The sequence below is a fragment of the Andrena cerasifolii genome, chromosome 10 (genome assembly GCF_050908995.1).
Source record: "Andrena cerasifolii isolate SP2316 chromosome 10, iyAndCera1_principal, whole genome shotgun sequence".
In the NCBI taxonomy this organism is placed as follows: Eukaryota; Metazoa; Arthropoda; class Insecta; order Hymenoptera; family Andrenidae; genus Andrena; species Andrena cerasifolii.
The window spans coordinates 12,769,170-12,788,627 of NC_135127.1; the positions used below are offsets into that span (position 1 = coordinate 12,769,170).

The 19,458-nt window shown below is 36.1% G+C and overlaps 4 protein-coding genes across 8 annotated transcripts; 2 read left to right on the top strand and 2 right to left on the bottom strand.

Annotated features, from left to right (window-relative positions):
- Positions 1-59: 59 nt before the first annotated feature.
- On the bottom strand, positions 60-19,439 carry LOC143373797 (succinate--CoA ligase [ADP-forming] subunit beta, mitochondrial-like). Of its 3 annotated transcripts, XM_076821353.1 has the most exons (10): positions 18,252-19,439; positions 17,956-18,171; positions 17,454-17,875; positions 16,903-17,376; positions 1,908-2,164; positions 1,649-1,811; positions 1,325-1,592; positions 933-1,237; positions 624-743; positions 60-560 (listed from the first exon to the last, which is right to left on the bottom strand). In XM_076821353.1, the coding sequence occupies exons 1-10, from the start codon at positions 18,943-18,945 to the stop codon at positions 309-311; spliced, it is 3,171 nt and encodes a 1,056-aa protein (XP_076677468.1). In that variant the 5' UTR covers positions 18,946-19,439; the 3' UTR covers positions 60-308. The 3 variants fall into 3 exon arrangements, with proteins under 3 accessions (XP_076677468.1, XP_076677469.1, XP_076677470.1); XM_076821354.1 differs by lacking the exon at positions 18,252-19,439 and having other exon boundaries at positions 17,960-18,103; XM_076821355.1 differs by lacking the exons at positions 16,903-17,376; positions 17,454-17,875; positions 17,956-18,171; positions 18,252-19,439 and adding an exon at positions 2,258-2,686.
- Positions 2,837-9,893, bottom strand: LOC143373803 (uncharacterized). 3 transcript variants are annotated; one of them, XM_076821369.1, is made up of 5 exons: positions 9,678-9,893; positions 4,798-5,372; positions 4,553-4,722; positions 4,226-4,343; positions 2,837-4,113 (listed from the first exon to the last, which is right to left on the bottom strand). In XM_076821369.1, the coding sequence occupies exons 1-5, from the start codon at positions 9,712-9,714 to the stop codon at positions 3,922-3,924; spliced, it is 1,092 nt and encodes a 363-aa protein (XP_076677484.1). In that variant the 5' UTR covers positions 9,715-9,893; the 3' UTR covers positions 2,837-3,921. The 3 variants fall into 3 exon arrangements, with proteins under 3 accessions (XP_076677484.1, XP_076677482.1, XP_076677483.1); XM_076821367.1 differs by having other exon boundaries at positions 4,226-4,412; positions 9,678-9,891; XM_076821368.1 differs by lacking the exon at positions 9,678-9,893 and adding an exon at positions 7,909-8,538 and having other exon boundaries at positions 4,226-4,412.
- LOC143373807 (thialysine N-epsilon-acetyltransferase-like) lies at positions 10,491-11,349 on the top strand. Its single transcript, XM_076821377.1, has 4 exons — positions 10,491-10,635; positions 10,722-10,773; positions 10,856-11,061; positions 11,137-11,349. Exons 1-4 carry the CDS (start codon positions 10,570-10,572, stop codon positions 11,302-11,304), a joined length of 492 nt encoding a protein of 163 aa, XP_076677492.1. The 5' UTR covers positions 10,491-10,569; the 3' UTR covers positions 11,305-11,349.
- Positions 11,498-16,833, top strand: LOC143374165 (uncharacterized). Its single transcript, XM_076822095.1, has 14 exons — positions 11,498-11,512; positions 11,600-11,842; positions 11,918-12,202; positions 12,486-12,574; positions 12,649-12,853; positions 12,935-13,138; positions 13,204-13,419; positions 13,484-13,637; positions 13,728-14,014; positions 14,092-14,352; positions 14,422-14,592; positions 15,764-15,883; positions 15,956-16,122; positions 16,199-16,833. Exons 1-14 carry the CDS (start codon positions 11,498-11,500, stop codon positions 16,329-16,331), a joined length of 2,550 nt encoding a protein of 849 aa, XP_076678210.1. The 3' UTR covers positions 16,332-16,833.
- Positions 19,440-19,458: the final 19 nt, after the last annotated feature.

The window sequence follows — 19,458 nt, forward strand, 5'->3', positions numbered from 1 at the left end:
TCTCCCACATAAAGATCAGTTTTCGAATATTCGAGGCGAGTAAATTGTCGCGCTACGAATTTAAAAAAAGAGCATTTATTCGTGTAGAAATATATTTACATTCGTATAAATTTGTAGCAAAGATATAACGAGAATGACGAGCATCGAAGTTATACATTTTTAAGGCATCGGTGGTTTAAGACCGGTTAAAATGATTAGAGAGGAAACCGAGAAAGTCGACTGTACAAAATTAGCGTAGAAGGACTACATAGTTATAGATGTCGTATAATGATTTTTAAATACTTTACTGAAGCGTGTAAAAATGTGCCTCATTTCGACGCCTTGGACTTTTTATCCTTTTTAGCAGACTTTCCTTTATTCGTTTTAGCAGACTTTCCTTTATCCGTTTTAGCAGACTTTTCTTTAGACGTCAAAGCGAGGTCTAAATTCAAGGAATTCGCTACGTTCACTATCAATGCTAACTTCACAGCCGCCTCGCCCGCCTTTGCGAAATCGTCCACGACGATAACTTTTAACTTCGCTCTGCTTATCAAGTTTCTCCCCTCGTCCACGTTAGTTCCCTATAGGAGAAGAAGGAGGAATGTAAAATAAGACCTCTGGTCGTTCCCACAGCCACGGATTACCTGCAGTCTCACAACTATCGGAACAGTCAGATTCAGATCTTTGGATGCAGTGATGATTCCTTCAGCAATTATGTCGCACCTCATAATACCGCCGAATATATTCACGAAAATCGCTTCTACCTAAATATTTCCAGTAACATTTTCATCACCGCTGTTTCAGATCTATCAGTACTCGTTCTACCGAATAGAACCGATAAAACTCATTAAAAGGAACACAGGGAGTCACATCTTTCCTAGCTAATGTTTTGCCCGATTTGTTCCTGTTTATGAGTCGATGTATCCTAATTTTCATAGAATCTTTCTAAACACCTTTGGATCCGAGATTATTATTTTGAAAGCCTCTTTGACTACTTCTGCCGTGGCACCACCACCCACGTCCAAGAAATTGGCAGGTTTGCCGCCATAAAGTTTTATGACATCCATGGTTGCCATCGCTAATCCAGCGCCATTCACCATGCAGCCTATGTTCCCATCCAGAGCTATATAGCTTAAATTGAATTTGGCCGCTTGAATCTCGTTAGGGTCCATCTGAGTCAAATCCTGCAGCGCAAACAATTGTTTCTGCCTGAATGCCGCGCTATCGTCGAACGTGCATTTACAATCCAAAGCGAAATCTAAAAAATTCATAACGTAAACGTTGCTATTAAACCGCCTTCCTTAGAAAAACGCTTCGATATAACGAGCATTCTCTGTCTACGCACACTCGTCGCATATATCCAATACAAACGGATTGATTTCAAGTAGCAATGCTTCCTTATCAATGAATAGTTCATAGAGATTGCAAACGAGCATCGCGGTGAACTCCTTGGCATTCCCTTCCATGCCTAATTTATCCGCGACGAGATCCGCTTGTTCGACTGTTAAACCTTCCAGGATGTTAACTGGTATATACGATATCGCTTCTGGATTCGTGGCGGCTACGTCCTCGATATTTACGCCACCTTGTTTCGATACTATCACGACGGGTCCCTGTGGGAATATTTTCCTCCTTAAGTTCAAGCCGAGCTCGGTTCGCCGCAACTCACATTGAAACTGGTCTCCATCATCACTCCTATGTAAAATTCCTTGCGAGGGAACATCCTTGTCGTCACCATTACCGAATTGCAAATCCTTCCTTCTGCTCCAGTCTGTTTTGTTACTAACATTTTGCCTATCATGCTACTGGCGAAAGTTTTAGCTTGTTCGGGGCTGCAATTCATGGTCAACAAATTATGGTCGGAATAGAAGTTCTTAGATGTAACGGAAGCAGTAGAAATTGTTATTTTAACTTTTTATCAGACTCACGTTTCACACGTAACAACACCGCTGACATCGGTACCCATAAAGTGTCCCATTCCACGACCACCAGCCAGAACTTGTGCTTTTAAGACAATATCTTTTGTCTTCAGATCAGCAGCTATTTTAGCAACTTCGTCTGGTGTCTTGGCTACTGCATAAGGTGGAACTGGGATCCCAACTGCTTTCAATAAACCGTACGCAGAGTGTTCGTGAATTTGCATGTGTCGAATTTGTTGGACAGTGACAGGCGTGCTAGCTAAAAACTGAAAAACATTTCTCTCAGTACTCAATGAAACGATCGAGTCGCTAATATTCGTTTATTCGTATTAAAATAGTGAATATATCCAGGTATCTACCTGCCCCTTTATCCCCCGAGCGCAGAACGATGCGAGCGACCAGATTTTCGTTGACATCATGCCACTGACAATAAAATTTAAACAATTCTAATTATCCGATAGGTGATCCACTCGACTCGCTCACGTGCACAATTGCTCGACTTTTATGAGAACGTGACGCTTCGTTGATTAGAAATGTTACAAGAAATTCTCTTTGTAAAATCCATCGTACAGAGCCATCAAACGTGTAAGTTTAAAGAAAAACCTTTGTTGCTGACATGACCGCATCGATTAAGCTAAGTAGGCAATGAGCGCAGAATACGTGCCCCTTTGTTTTATGACAATGATAAATGCATGTTCAAATGTATGTACCTGATACCACTTCATGTAGATAATAGCCGCTTCGTACATATGTCTATATTCGAGAAATGCTTTAACAATATAATTCGTTATGTACGCTTCATAAAAGTTCTCGGCTCAGCAAGAACGTCGCATAAGAGCCTCAGGAGTGAATCGTTTACGAATGCTTAGCGCGTTGCATTGCTGCGCATCAAGAGTGAATTCGATAGGACCATAGGTTGAATTTAACTCGTGTGCCGCTGTAATAAACGTGCCATCTTTCTATTCTATTTATATGCATAGAAGATACAATGTATTAAATTATGTTAATACAGTAAAATATAAAAAGGTCAATTTACATTGTACATCTATGTATAGTTTGACTATAATGATTTAATAAGCACTTACACTTATCGAATAAGTATAACAGAGAAAATATGAGAATTAAGAAGCAAGTTTATGCTACATTATACGTTGACGCTTAATATGTAGGTCACGTTCAGATGTACATAATTCAATGTGCTCTGAATATGACTCCATTCCGATACAACTTAATAATAATTATTTTCTTCCTTTTTTCATTAAATCAGACTTATGCTTATCTTAGGAACTACGTCCTTCGCATGATTTCTAAAGAAAATTTTAATAATTCGTACGTAGTTACAGCAATTCGATCGTAGTTATACTTTTGCCTCCGGATGACCAGAAGAATGTTATTGAGGCCACGTTTCTGCATAAAATCTTTAGCATTGTTCAAGTAATTAATTATATACTGTACCCCTAAAACGTTTGCCGAACGTTAGCAAACATAATTTTGTAAAGTATTAAACAATGATCGTAACTTAAGTATTACTAATTTCAAGTAATGTACTCCCTATAAAAAGACTACGAAAGGTTTAAATTCATATCACACTTCCTGCAATTTTTCATCGTGATACGATTATTTTTATCGTAACGTATAAACGGAAAATGTTATGTCAAGGAAGAAATGGAGCAGATTACTTATCTCGCGAAACTTTTAAAACTGAAGCGTTGTAAGGTGCGTCAGAGAAGATATTGAATTTAAAAATTCAATGCATCTAATACTCCGAGGTATATTGAAAACATAAATTGATCTACACTCTACAACTTAAGGATAACTTTCATATCCTCTGGAATATGAAACATAAAAGAATCGAATACATTCGAGCGAAGTTCTATTTTTTTTTTCATAGGATACAACTTAAATATTAATATAATTCGTAGAACAGAATTGCATCTTGCATCTATGTTTTAAGCATAAAACTTCATTTCTGGCCTCAACAGTCTTATATTCTAAATATAAAACGAATTTTCCTTTTAGAAATTTAAAAACTAAATCTATCGTTAAGCGTTCTCCCCGTGACACCAAGGTTCCCAGATAAGCTGTACATGACCTCGCTGAATGTACGATCGTCGACGTCTGTTCCTGCGTCTGACGATGGGGTGTTACGTGTACGAGAACGAGAGCGCGATCTTGACCTCGAACGTTGCCGACCGAACAGTGGCGATCGACCAACCTGAAACCCACGAATCTTGTTACAACTTATATAACAGATCATATTATTTCCCATCTGCCCAAATACGAGCACGTAAAGTTACATTCTATGAATAAATTTTAATATACCATACCATATTCAAGCTTTGTACACTTTGTCTGAATGGTGAACGTCCCCTGGGCAACTGGCGTAAACTGTTCACAGCATTTCCATTCCGACTTGGCGTTAGAGGAAGAGGTCGTTGATGTGTGCTAGGAGCATATTCATTTCCCAATGTATACATGAAGTTCACATTTGTATTAGCATTTAATCGTGGCGAACTACAACATCGTTTTCATTATATCAATTGAGTTCAAAACATAGTAGATTAGTGTTCATAAAAATCCTAACTATAACATCCTTTAAAACAACTGCATCGCTAAGAGATATCTAAAAGTGTTTATGAATTGTACAATCATACTTTATTCTCATCAATTTCTGTTCGTATTGTGCACGCCTTTGTGCGCGGGCAATCTGATCTGAACGTAATCCACCAGTGGTGAAGCGACGTTGGGATGTCAGAATTTGTTGCCTCCTTTCCATAGCGCTTCTCTGCTGTAGCGACAACATAGATTTTCCAGCTTGCGGTACCTATAATGAAACCATCACTCCAGTTTCCATTTCATTCGCTTTCAACCTTCCTTGTTCACACAGTCATTCACTTACTCGGAACTGATTTTGTAACGACAATCTCTGGTTCTGTCTTTGCAATAACAATTGCTTTGCTCTTTTGACACGATTTCGATAAGCAATTTGAGCAGGGCTCTGGTATCCCAATCGATTGTGGACCGAAGTCGGGTCACGCAAGTTTGGTAGGCTGTTTGTTCTTTTTAACGTAGTCTTATTATTGGTAAAGAATCCTCCTTGAGTAAAAGTCAGGTTCGTGCGACTTCTACTGCGAGTCAAGCCAAATCTATTGCCTCGACCACGGCGAACATTAAAAGCTCCTCGTGTATTTGATTTCTGGTTCAGGTTTAAGTTGCTTCGTGATCTGGTGAGGCCACTGGTTTTCTTATATCGTTTTCTTACAAAACCACCGCGCACACTGTTGTTATTACTCTGCCCAGCTTGCCACGTTTGCTCTTTCTTAGCCGTTCCGACATTACGCTTCACTCTCGCACCTCTACCCCTGAGTCCACTCCGTCCTCGTGTACTACCTCGAATGCGTTTAGCACCAGTTTTTCCATTTGCAGGCCCGGCCTTTTTCTTTTTCTCCTTTTTCTCCATCTTTATGATTTCATCTTAAAAGGAAGAAAATTCACAAGGTTTAGTGAGCGTTAGTGCGGAAAGTTAATTTGTGTTAAACTTTAATCTGTAATGTGTGAAAAATCTCCTCCTGTACAGATGATGCCAAAGGATAACTCAAGATGACAAACTCAGATTTTTATTCGCTCCCATTAAGGAAATTGGTCTTTCATTTTCATTAATCGCTCCCAGCTTCTCTTCCGATACATATGTTTATTCGAATTAATTTCACTGGGTATTGTTTTAACATTTTAGTATACTGAAACTATAACTTGGAATTCTCATATTTATTCATTGCTCTTTAATCTGTTTATCAAATCCAATCAAAATATGCTATTAATTTCTTGATCATACTACAAACAATAAACAATAATAATCATAACAGGATCAATAAAACCGAAGATATTCTAATTTGAAAATTATAAAATTACTCGTAAAGATATTAGAAAACAGCGAACAATATATCATTAAGGTTCTGAAATGCTATTATTTTTCATGAAACAAAGATAGGGTAAACTGTACAATGATTGGCACTCTTAAGTGGAAATCCCAATTCTATATTGTCTGTAGGGGTCGTCCTGAAATTACGCAAGGCTTTTGTGTGTGTGTGTGGGGTCGCGAATTTCTTACGGGGGGGGGAGTCAGGTAGTCTTACGTAATATTTTTTAAACTAATTTTCAATAAATACAAATTCTATCATTAATGTTCCACAAAAGTAGTTTTAGTTTAAATTTCCCAAAACCGAGTTAAATGAATTATATAAACCTTTAAAAGAATTTTAATAACTGAAAAAATTAAATGTAAAAAATATTACGTAAGAAGGGGGTTGCAATATCAAATGTTACGAATTCTTATACTGGGGGAGGAAGGGGGTAAGAATCACCAAAATTACCCTACGTAAATTAAGGACGGCCGGCCCAATATGTCTATATTTTTTTGTGAAGTTTTTATATGGTCATAATTTTCAGTTATTACACTAGTTTACAGCCATTTTGCGCAGCGGAGGCCACTATTCTCTTCTTATGTAAAATGGCCCGCTGATTTCGAAAATAAGGTTCAAAAAAATTTCTATGGATACGTTTTCGAGATATCGATAGGTGAACTTTTTACCTGTCTGTCAAAAAGGTAGTCACACTTAATTGCGAATATCTCGTGTTACGAATGTCCGATTTGGTCGAAAATTATATCAAATTAAAAATAATTGAATCACCAACAAATGTACAAAATTTTCAAATCGGTTCAGTAGTTCGGGCGAAATCGATGGAAATATGTGAAAAAGTCATTTTTCTCTATCGAAGTTAAGATCGACAATTCATTTAATCATCTGGGAAATATCGAAATCGCAAAAATAGACAGAGTTTCTCATTTTTTACATCGAGTCTGCACTTTTACGAAGAAAACAAGCTGCTACTGAAGAAAATGAATTGTCGATCTCAACTTCGATCGAGAAAAATGACTTTTTTCACATATTTTCAAAGATTTCACCACAACTACTCAACCGATTTGAAAATTTTGTGAGGTACATTTATTGGTGATTCAAATATCTTTAATTTGATATAATTTTCGACCAAATCGGACATTCATAACACGAGATATTCGCAATTAAGTGGGACTATCTTTTTGACAGACAGGTAAAAAGTTCACCTGTCGATATCTCGAAAATATATCCATAGACAAATTTTTGGACCTTATTTTCGAAATCAGCAGGCCATTTTACATAAGAAAAAAATAGTGACCTCTGCTGTGCAATTTTTTTTTTATTTTGTAAACTAGTGTTATCAATGATTGTGGATTTCTCATTAAAATAAAACATCTTGAGTACCTATTAAGTCTTTTATTTTAAAAATATTCAATGAAAAAGAAAAATAGGCATAAAAGTACAATCATTGGCTCCCTTCAATTTGAGGTGATATAGAAAAACGTATGTAGTTAAAAACGAAGTTTAAAGTGTTTAAACAGACTATTTTATTCATTATTAGATACCTACAACACTTAGTCAATCTGTATTTCAATCCATTACTTAGTTATAGAGACAAAATATACTTACCTACCCCTTTATCAAAATTTTAAGAAAACGCCTAAAACTCAGCCCTTTGCCCCACTTTGTGGTGTTGCCAGATGTAAAATGTGTAGTTCAATTACTGGGCTTTGCAGTGTTGTAGTGAAAGAAAAATAAGAAATTGTAAAAAAGTACTTTCTAAGCATGTACTTCTTAATATTTGGCTTTTTAATCAGGAGTGCCAATGATTAGTGCAGTTTACCCTACTAATGTAATTTCTGTAATGTGTTGTGTAAGAGTGTACACGGGATGTTATACTTTTAGTTCATATTTAATTTAAACACAGAGAGTTCTTTCATTGTAAATTATCCTCCGTTATGTAAAAAGCATTTCCAGTCGATATACATTAATTAATAGCAATAGGTCTTCATCCTTATCATGTATTATTTCGTGTTTCTTCATTCAGATCTATATATATATATAGAAATATATATATATATATATATTTCTACATTTCGCTGACTTTCTCTTACATATTGTTGTTCCACTTTTTATTTCTAGTTTCTCTTTATTCTTCCAACACTTCAAATTCGTAGATTCATGGATTTCTTAAATATTTCGTACACATATTGTTTCCTCGATATATTGGTAACATCCAATGCTGCAATGTCCAAATATGTTGCTCTAGATCACAGATTCTGTTCAATCCTCCTGATTTTGATGTTTCGTTCAATTCAATGTTCGACGCCATTAAAAAATGAGTTTCAAATAGAATAACCAGCTTGAGCTTATTTTCTTCCTCTTCCCATTTACGACACTTGATTTGCAAAGATGCATTAACGATGTATCATACAAATACTGATTCAGTGGGCATATAGTTAAAGTACTGGAGTGCCACACTAACTATACAAATACTTAGAATGTAATTGAGTAGCCTTTTCCTCATCTTTGAACATTGACCCATATAATTCTTCGTCCACGAGCCGCAGTAACCACATATGTACCCTTTTCATAGTTATATTGCCTTCAAGCAGAAGAAATTTCAGCAAAAAATAGCGGCACACTCATACTTTTGATCTGCGCAAGCAAATGGCTCGGAGTGTTTAGCCTTTTACCCAAATGTATTATTCGATCGCAGTCAACTGGTGGGGCATACTTCAACTCTAGCAGAACAATATTACGTGTTTTTAATTCCGAGAAACATTTAACTCTCACGAAGGAACGTTTGTCATCTTTAAGCGGTAAATCGAACACGTTCAACGATCGGAAAAGTAATTTTCCTGGGTGATGTATGCTCGCTGTCCAAGCGTGATTTCCATTCGCATACCGATGGAGCAGTCTCAGCAGAAACCTGTCATGCGTCGAAGGTAAAAAGAAAATTCTTTGGAAAAATTCCGAGCGTGTATCTGTATCTCACGTCCAGTGCGGCGTTTCGGCTGCCATTAGATGAACGAAGAGAAACTCGAGAAACATGATAGCGAAGATAAAAATATAACTAAAGTTACGCAAACGTGTATCCCACGCAACGAGAAAGTTGACTTCTTTTTGCGACGCGTGAGTCACAGCCGTGCTTGCGGCATTTATCCAAAAAAGGGCCCCGGAGTTTCATGTTCGTCAATTTTCCGCCCCAAACGTTTGCTAGAGCCGAAAGGAATTGCTCGATGAATGTTACGTGAACCACACAGAGTAACTTCCCAAAGAGCTCGTTAATCTAGGTTAGGTCTATTACAGCGCCTGGCGCCGCAACCCGCCTTTGCGCCACCACTATGCATCTATCTTTAATCCTTCATGCCTCGTGTATACGACTCCGGTGGAACAAACACGCATTATTATTATTATTATTAATCCTTCGTAGCGGCCGTACTTTTCTTCTTTTTCACTATCATTCGCTGAACAGAGGAAACGTACTCTACCCCTTACGCCGAACACGGCGCGGGATCGAACAGTTTCTGTTTTATCATTAAGGATCCGAAATGTGTACGTCGAGCGCATTTAGCGGCTCCTCCAGCTATCGAGAATGGTCCCACACATCTTTCCCAATGTTTAGGGCCAATCGAAATGCGTCGGGCTTGGTTTAAAAGAATCGTAATTAGGTGGACGATCCTGTTAAAACTGGCTCGTCCATTGGACGTAACATTTCCGAGATCGTTGGACGTTAATCGAACGAAAATAAATTGCGGATTATCTACGCCGTACGAACTGGTCGCCATATTGGATTGGTGCAAAAAGAAGAAACGGTAGCCGTACGATCACCCAGGATTACCAGCGGAACCGCTGGATTTTCGAGACTCTGGCCACTTACCCAGCGACATGTTCACTTTCGCGTCAATCTCAGACATTTCTGTTTCTCTTTGTCTCTTTTCTGTCACGTTCTTAGAAAGTAAATGTAACACGAGGGCCGCGGAACAAACTAACCCGAATATTCGTTACCGTAACGTCACCACACAGATCTGTACCGTACACAAAACGACTGAAAGCGACGTTACGCGACGCGCCGATCGCGAATGACCACGAATAACTGCGCGACACGGCCGCCGGAAGTCTTATATACCTGAACGGAAACTGGAGTTCGATTCGCTGTCGAATGGTCGATATACGCGCCCGCGAAAATTTAAATCCTCTTTATAGATATTTTTACTATTTCTTATGGACAATTGTTTGCATAGCTTGAATTAGTAAAGTACCTAGTATTGTATTACGGGAATTAATACGTAACGAGTACAGTAGTAGAAACGAAGATATTTATGATTATTTTAGAAAATTTTTAACATCTTTATATTTTGCGATATGGCTAGTTGTATTGTATTTATTTACTGTTCCCCTTGGGATTACGCTACTACTTAGGGCTAGCCACGCTATTTAAAATTTACCTTTTACCGATCCGGTCTGAGAAAGAGGGAAGTAACGGGTGAACCTATCTCTGTCTTACAACAGGCTATGGATGTATCCTCCCAGCATGTATCCACCGCCGTCCAGAAGGCCTCCGATATATTATTGCTTACTCTTACTCTACTCTTTGTTTTCCTTATTTATTAAAAGTATTTAGTTAATGTACTCCGTGCATATTTCATGAATTGTACATAACCTTCGGTCTAAAAATTGTGTTTTAAATACATTTCAGTCATTTATACGTAAATTATACCTACCGAACACACATTTTCTTATCTACTGCCACCCGAAAGTTATTAATAAGTATGGATAATATTATAGTACGTAAAGCCAAACGCGAAGATTGCAAAGCTATTAGAAACTTGATACAGGTAAAGAAGAATATAAAATGCCTACATCTTATGCATCGTGCGGATTATAAATGTATTGCTCTCAACTTTTCTTTGCACTGTTTCAGGAGTTAGCTGATTTTGAGAAGATGTCAGAGGGACCAAAGATCGATCATACAAGTAAAACTTTAATTGCATATACTCTTCACTGTGATGCCGTGCTTGGAATTGAATGTAGGTAAATTTTAAATAACAATTTCAGCATTAGAGAAGGATGGATTTGATGCGGAGCATCCCTTATTCATATGCCATGTGGCAGAAGTTAAGACGAAGGTGGTAGGGTACGCTATTTCGTATTATACATATTCAACATGGTGTGGAAAGGCAATGTACTTGGAAGATATTTGTGTAACACTTGATGCTCGAGGGAAGCACATTGGCGGCGAATTATTAAAAGCTGTCGCTAAGGTGTGTTCTTTGAAATACAAAGAACCTTACCAATACTGTGTTAATATTTACTTCTTACATGTACTTTCTGTATAGGAAGCAATAGATAACAGTTGCTGCAGATTAGATTTCTCAGTTCTCAAATGGAATCCTGCAAAAGATTTTTATAAACATAAAGGAGCGATTGATTTGACGACAGAAGAAGGATGGCATCATTATCGTTTATCAGATACAGCTTTAAAAGCCTTAGCTGCAGATATGTAATTATTACTTTCTCTTAATAAAATTGTTTTGCAATAAATAAGGAAATTTTCCATGTACCCTGTACGTAATAAAGTATTCAGCTGTTAAGAAACAACTGAACGTGTTACATTACACATTTAACTATACATAATTAGTTAAAAATTTTATAAAACGAATTGTTTTAGAAGAGTTATATAATATCTTAATTAGAAACATGAGCGATAAGAAGGTAAAGGTTTGCCCCGTAATTTAAATTCATCGTTGCAATACGTTTGTTAAGTTTATATTATAACAATGAATTCTCTAATTTTAATAGCAGTTTCCATATCTCTTTTCCCCTACACCATTGTTACTTGAACCGAATGCGATTAGCACAGTTCCTATTGCAAAGGAAAAACTGGAAGAGATTTATGCTGAAGATACTTATGAAACTGATTCTGATTTATTGTCGCACAGCGATATGAGCTGGGGATCTTTAGAAGATAGATATGTGCCGTTTGAAATTTTATGCGACGAGACGACGGATTCAACAATTTCCTCCGTTTCTTCTATGTCAAATGTAATTTAATTCCCAGATACCAACGTAATTTCAATTCATAATGTAGTTGAAGTCATTATTCTCTTATCTTTAAAGTTTCTCTCTTCGACTGTACTTGATCAAATGCCAGTCCCGACTAACGAAGAGGCAATACAATGTGCACACGAAAGCAGTTGGGGCAGTCACGCTTTAGATATTAATTCATGGGATGATTATAAGGCGCCCGTTGTAAAATTAAGACAGCTCGAAGATGTATTATTTGACGATTTCGAATTCTGTGGTATCTTCACGGATAAACTAATAGGGATTGGGTCGTCATTTCTCGCTAAATCCCCTGAAAATGGTCTCTACGTTTTGAATAAGTGTGTCATGAGAAACATGGTATCTCATCATCATATTGAGAACTCTCTCGTAAAACCAGGATTAAAATTTAAAAGAAATAATTTCTTTACAGTCGCTTTCAAATATCACATTATTACATTACCATCGTTATCTGCGATATATTGATCTTGCATACAATTTCATTACAAATTTCTCTCCTCTGGGAGGAATACCCTATTTAATGTATTTAAATGTAGGGCATAATAGAATGAATACCATCTTAGATTTTACGCCTCCTTGGTACTTAACTCATGTGATTTTATCATACAACCATATATCAAAGCTACACGACATCAGCAGCTTTTGGAGTATCGTTCACTTAGACTTATCGCATAATGCAATCGAAGCCATTGATGGCTTAGAAAATTTGAAGTTGGTGTGCTTTGCTGCATAATTTAAAGACAAGTTACACTATACTTACATATATAACGTATCATTATCTTTAGGTACTTGAAGCACTTAAATTTGTCGTACAATTTAATCGAACGCATTGAGAAATTAGACAGGCTGAATATTCAAGAACTAAACTTGGAAGGCAATTGTATAACAGCATTTGAATCCGCTATACCTCGTTACGGTATAAATACTTTACCCCATTTGCGAAAGATAAATCTGGGATATAACAAGTTATCCAGCTTACAATTTTTCAAGGCAATAATTACCATACAATCACAGCTACGTTATAATAATACACCACTGAGGCGATTAATGTATTTTTGTTTGAAACTTTAGGACGGATACAGTCTACGTGTAATAGATCTGAAATTCAATAGAATTAACGATCTGTTAGAATTGTCAAACTTCAAAGGCTTGATACAAGAAATAGACCTTAGGGGCAATGGTTGTACTAAATGGCCTAACTACAAAGGTGTACTTTTATTTTCTATACCAAGTATACAACTTATCGATGGCAAACCTGTATCTACTTCAGAAAAAGTATGTAATTGAAGATTGGAGAGTTAGTAATTTAAGTACATTTTGGAAAAAATGAATTGAAACAGGTTGGTGCTGCAACACTGTTCGCATCGCCAGTGAATCTAAGAGCTGCTCGAACTGTCACAAAGTTAACTTTATTGGAGCAATTAAGTACGCCCAAAATTGATCTGTACATCACGCCATATGATGAGCCCAGCCCACCTTTAATAATACTTACAGGCCCATCTGCGGTGAAAAAGATCTCCTTAGCCCTTAATATTGCACGAGTGCTTTCAAAAAAGGTAATATTAAGATCGATTATCAATGTACTGAGTTAATATACTGAATATTGATACTTCATCTCAGGTAATGTATTGCCAGTGGCATACTACGAAAGAGCCCGAGCACGATCAAGTTGAACAGCCTTATAATTTCGTGAACAGAGAAGAATTCAACGATATATCTCGTTGCGGAGACTTTTTAGCAATCGAGGAACTGTTGGGGAACAGTTATGGATTTCGTTAGTCACAATTACTAGGCAATTTATACGCTACAATTTTTATAAAAACGTTTGTCAATCGTAATTACCATAATATACATCTTAATCTAGACCATAATCAAATTGCTTCCTTAATATTGGAGAAGAAAATTGGCATCACACAAATGCACCTACACGCAACCATGCAAATGAGTAAACGATATCCCAATATTAAACCCGTTCTAGTATTGACAGAAAGCGAAAGTGTTCATCATAGTTGGATTCAAGAGAAATTTGATGTTTACACGTGCATCAGGGACAGCAAGGAAAATTTCGTAAGAGATAGTAAAGTTACAGTGGAGAGTACTTTAGAATCTACAAACACAACGTTAAATTTCATGGAGCATATTGTAAATGATGTACGGGATATATATTATTCTACCCTTTACAATGATAATGTTACTGCAATTACTATTACCAAGATTTTTGCTCATAGATCATAAACAGCTGCCAGTTACATTCAAACAATACAGATGTAAAACCAGAAGAGCTAAGTATGGCAACTAATAAAATAGAAACTAAAACAGTATGGGCTAAAGAGGTGGTAGCAAAAAATAACATAGAGATGGAAGAGAAAAGGTACATCAAGTTTCAAGACGGAGAAGGAGAAGAAAAAGGAAATGAAACTGATCACCGGCACTCAGAGCATTATGACATATTGTTGGGGCACAAATTTGATAATCAGAACGAATTAAGAGTATGAGTTAATTTGTCACATAAAATATCACTCAAGTATATCACAGTAAGGGACTGTATTATCGAATAGGTAATTTTGGATGAATATTCGAACGTTATAATTGAAGATGAACATACAAAACGTGAAAGGCATCAGGCAAAACTACTATATCGTCGAAATACATTATTAGAAGCAGCGGGACGCTCCATAACAGGAGAACTTAGCGAATCAATGTCTAGCGAGGAAACATTAACCGATCCAGTTTGTACTCAAAGATACCTCTTTTCCGTCTATTAGTACTGATAGTCCAGTGAAATTAGTATCTGTCTTCGGAATAAATTCCAGCAAGCTAAATATTGGCATGCGCCTTTATCGTGTCGTTTTAAACAATATGTCAAAAGTCCCCATCGATTCGACCGCCGCTAAAAAATTTACAGAGGATTGAATAGAATAATAACGGTTTTTCGCGAATATCTTGTTATCTAGTAGTTTTAGGACAAAAATAGATATTACGAAATTTATAGCTTAGGAAATTCTCTACAAAAAGATCTTATGAGTTTTTTTCGTAAGAGTAACCATTTTCTTGTATGTCGGGTTACCAAGTTTCAACCCTTATATTTTTGACGAGGGAAGATCCTGAACCCGGAAATTCAAAAAATTATGCAACATTGTAAATACGTAGAGGATGTCCTCCTGAGTACAACGCAATTTTGTTTGCTTCCCAAATTCACTCTAAGGGGTAGAAATTGACCCCTGAAAGTCCGTTTTTTTTTCGATCTTGTGTTATAACTCGCGAACCGTAAGAACTGTAAGAATTATAATTTACCAAATGATAGTCCTTATTAAAAGAAGTAACTTTTTCCTGAACACTTTTTTTTCTATCCTCCTACAGTTTGCGAGTAATAATGCAAAATAAACAAATTTCAGGGGTCAATTTCACCCTATTGGAGTGAATTTGGGCTGCAAACAAAATTGCATTGTACTCAGAAAGATACTCCCTACGTATTTACAATGTTTCATAATTTTTTGAATTTCGGGGTTCAGGATCTTCACTCGTCAAAAGTATGGGGGTTGAAACTTGGTAATCCGACATACATGAAAATGGTTACTCCTACGAAAATAACTCATTGGATCTTTTTAGTAGAGAATTTCCTAAGCTATAAATTTCGTAATAACTATTTTTGTCCTAAAACTACTAAATAACGAAATATTCGCGAAAATCGTTATTATTTTGTTCAACCCTCTGTAAAAATTTTAGCGGCGGTCGGATCGATGGGGTCTTTTGACAAATTGTTTAAAACGACAAAATAAAGACCCATACCAATATTTAGCTTGCTGGAATTTATTTCGAAGACAGATACTAATTTCACTGGACTATGATACTATATCTAATCGACATGTAAGATTTATATGTGCGAAATAATATCTTCAGCCACCTTTGGAAACGAAAAAGGCAGAACTTTTAAAGGATATCTACACAGACCTGGTAATTAAAACAAGAAAAATGTATTTGGACCATCATATAAACCAACCAGGATTCTTTTCATTAGTGGTACCAATCACTATTCCTGTTGTAGTTAAGTGAAAAGAATAATATAAAGCTTTAATAATAATTATGTTATAGTTGCTGACAGATGATTATGTTAAATCATTTAATAGCCTGGTCAGTTTTATATACGAGATGTACATAAACCATTCTACTGCGAAACCTAAATATTTCACCGAACTTGAACATTTTACTCAAGTCGCTGTTCCTGCAATGAACGCCAGTGTCGTAGATGAAATACAGCAGTAAGTTTTTATTACAGAATTTCTCTTTTTTTTATAGACTGTTTCATTTGATATCTCTTTACAAACAAATTTGTAGATCATTATCGATATCAAGATCGCAAAGAGAAACATTGTTGAGAATTTACGGTATTACTTCGTGGAAGGACTTAATGCCTAGTCAAAGAATAAAAAATGTAATCAAATCAACTGATTTAGCTACAACAACATAAATATTCACTCAAATCTAAAAGTTGCAAAAATGATGTGCGATCTATAACGTTTATATTAACGTTAATGATTTTGTAAGTACATTTTACTTATAAAATACTCGTAAAATAAATAACTAATGAGAATATAAATTAATTGAATTTCAAAGTAGCTTTATTTGCTTCATATTTCTATCTTATACTGTATTTTGTTAATAATAATAGTTTCATTGGTACATATTAAGCGATTGTATATAGAATGAACACATCTTTTCAGAAATACTTTCGTATAAGGAACTCTCAATTATAACACCGATATCTAAAACTATGTACTTTATTGTTGTACTCATTAGTAGTTGAATTATGCATTTTTGCCGACTTGATTCAAGTGTTACTAGTTAGAAAAAAATTTACACTTTGATTTGCCCAAAATACGTTTTCGGAAATATTAGAATATTAATTATATTATTCTTTAAAGAGTAAAACTTATCATTTTTCGTCACATGTCATCTTACGTTAACAGTCATATGTGCGCTTTATCAATAGGAGCAGGATTACTGTTTAAGAGTGGTATATTTGACGGTTCTATAATTACCTGCAAACTTGTATTATAATTTGTACTTTCCATAGACACTTTTTCATCACTGAACGTAACTGCAAAGGAGCTTTCATCGATTTCTGGTATAGGAATTTGAATCCATGTCTGTTGCAGTGCACCGGGCTCAGAACCTATCTTTCTCGATAATTCATTACTCTTTGGTTGAATCGGATAGACTGAACAGGATTTCTTAAGGTCGAATTCGTTGTCCGTGTCAGTGTGACATTTTTCATGTTCCATCAGACTTTGCTTCTGTTCGAATACCATGTTACAGTGGTCACATTGGTATTGCGTTTCGTTCGCTTTCTTTGCTTTATTTTCAAAGGGCTCATGAATTTTCTGATGTGCAAGTAAATTATATCGTTCTGCGAAACGTTTCCCACAAGATGTGCAACTGTATGGTTTCTCTCCCGTATGAACCCGCGTATGTCTTTTTAAGTGAGATGTCGAGAGCAATGATAAATCACACATCTGAAATGGAAAGCGGTCATTGTACTCTGTCCAACATTATGAAAGTAAGATAATTTTAATACATAACAGCTACGTACGTGGCATTTGTAAGATTTTTTCCCGCTGTGCGACAATTTGTGCATATTATACGATGTATGATGTATGAACCTTTTACCGCATAGTTCGCATTGATAAGGCATCTCGCCAGTATGCATTGGCAAATGCCTCATAAGCGCTCCTTTCTGAGTAAAACACTTGCTGCAGAAATTACACTGAAATGGATTTATCCCATTATGCATTCCCACGTGTACTTCTAACGCGTGTTTGTGTTTGTACGCCTGACCACACTTCTCGCACATATAGGGTCTTAACGTAGAGTGAGTTTTCACGTGTGTTTTTAATTCAGTCGACGTCTTCCATTTTTTGCCACAAATAGAGCAAGAATGTTTTAATAATTTGACATTACATTTCGATACTTTTCCTGACTTCATAGGGACACTGATTCGATCATTTTTCGAAGCTGTGTACATGCAAGAATTTGAGAAACTAACATTCAGTCTGTAATTACTAGATTTAACGAACACAAAGAGTTTGTATTACCCACTGAGCTTTCAGGATTTTCCTCCACTTCTGCGACATTCTCATCTATTTCTGACCACTCGAAATCAATTGACTGTACAATGTTCTGTACTTCCAATTTATTTTCAGAGAAAATAGAGCCTGTTTTTATGAAATCTTTTGATTCACTCCTTTCGGATTCTATTAATGAAATGCATTCTTTTTCTTCGGCATTCATTTTTGCTGTATGTGTGTTTGCTGGAAGAAAAAAGAGCATTATATTTATCGACTGAAACAATTACAATGACTGCACTATTCAGGGCAATTTATTTCTTTACCTTGGGAAGAACTAATATTATAGACATTATTGTCATTAGCCGCTGCTATCGAATTATGAAACAAATTACTTTTCAAGGTCTCAACCTTCTTTACATCACCGCGAGTGTTATTATAATCGCACGACTGTGTAGTATCCACTTCGCTGCAGTTTATTGCTTTTTTCTTAACATTCTTCTTCGAGTCTATAGCAGTCTTAGCATACATGCCACAATCTCTATTTGGATGATTCAATATTTGGCTCGTTATTTTATCTTGAATGCACTGCTGTTTCACCACTTCTTTAATCTGAATGGCTTGTAAATTTGATGCTTCTTCCCAGTGCTCGTCGCCATTGCTTATATGTAATTTATTCTCCGCTAATGCTATGTTCGCGCTTAAAGTTAAATTTATGTCATTATTTATCGACTGTTTGATACTTTTCCTCCTCTCCGTAGCGTGGTATATCTTTAAAATTTCGCAACGTATGTTTAAAACAGTTTTCTGTGCTTGCTCCAACATTTGGAACAAATTGCAACATTGCGCGCAAACATAAGAATCGTGTAATTCAGGAACACTTAAGCGAAGTACTTTGGATACAAAGTTGACCAACAATTCTCCATTGCGGGGGAGGGAGGTGCAGAATATATTTACACAAGACGAATTATCAAGGCTGGCACTACATACTAAGCAAAATAAATTAGACATTGGCATCATTTCATTATACGCTTAAAGTATCAATAAAAACTTATAATTGATCGTGGCTTTTCTCATTAAAAACGCTGAGTATTACTTTATAACAAATAGCAGACACAAGTAGGACCATTTTATTTGATAATCATAAATTATTCTCTGAGAATGCATCTCAAATGTAACCTCTACTTTATTCGACCACATAACATATCTAAAATAATCTTTGCTTCGAGGCAGCTATTCCTATCATAAAAGTAGCAAAAATATAGTGCTATATACTGGATACTTTCTCATCTGTGTTTACATATACTATAAATCTGCTAAACAGAATTTCTCACATGTGTATCGATGCATGTATCATTGTACGATACAACTACTACACATACAATTCCATACACCTTTTCACTTGCCTCTGTATTCATATTTAATACAAATCGAAATAAACTTAATTTACGAATTATTGGTTCCGTTACAGTTTACTGCGAGTACAGATGTTGTGTTTACATCTCGAACGATTAGCCATTGTTTACCAATTGT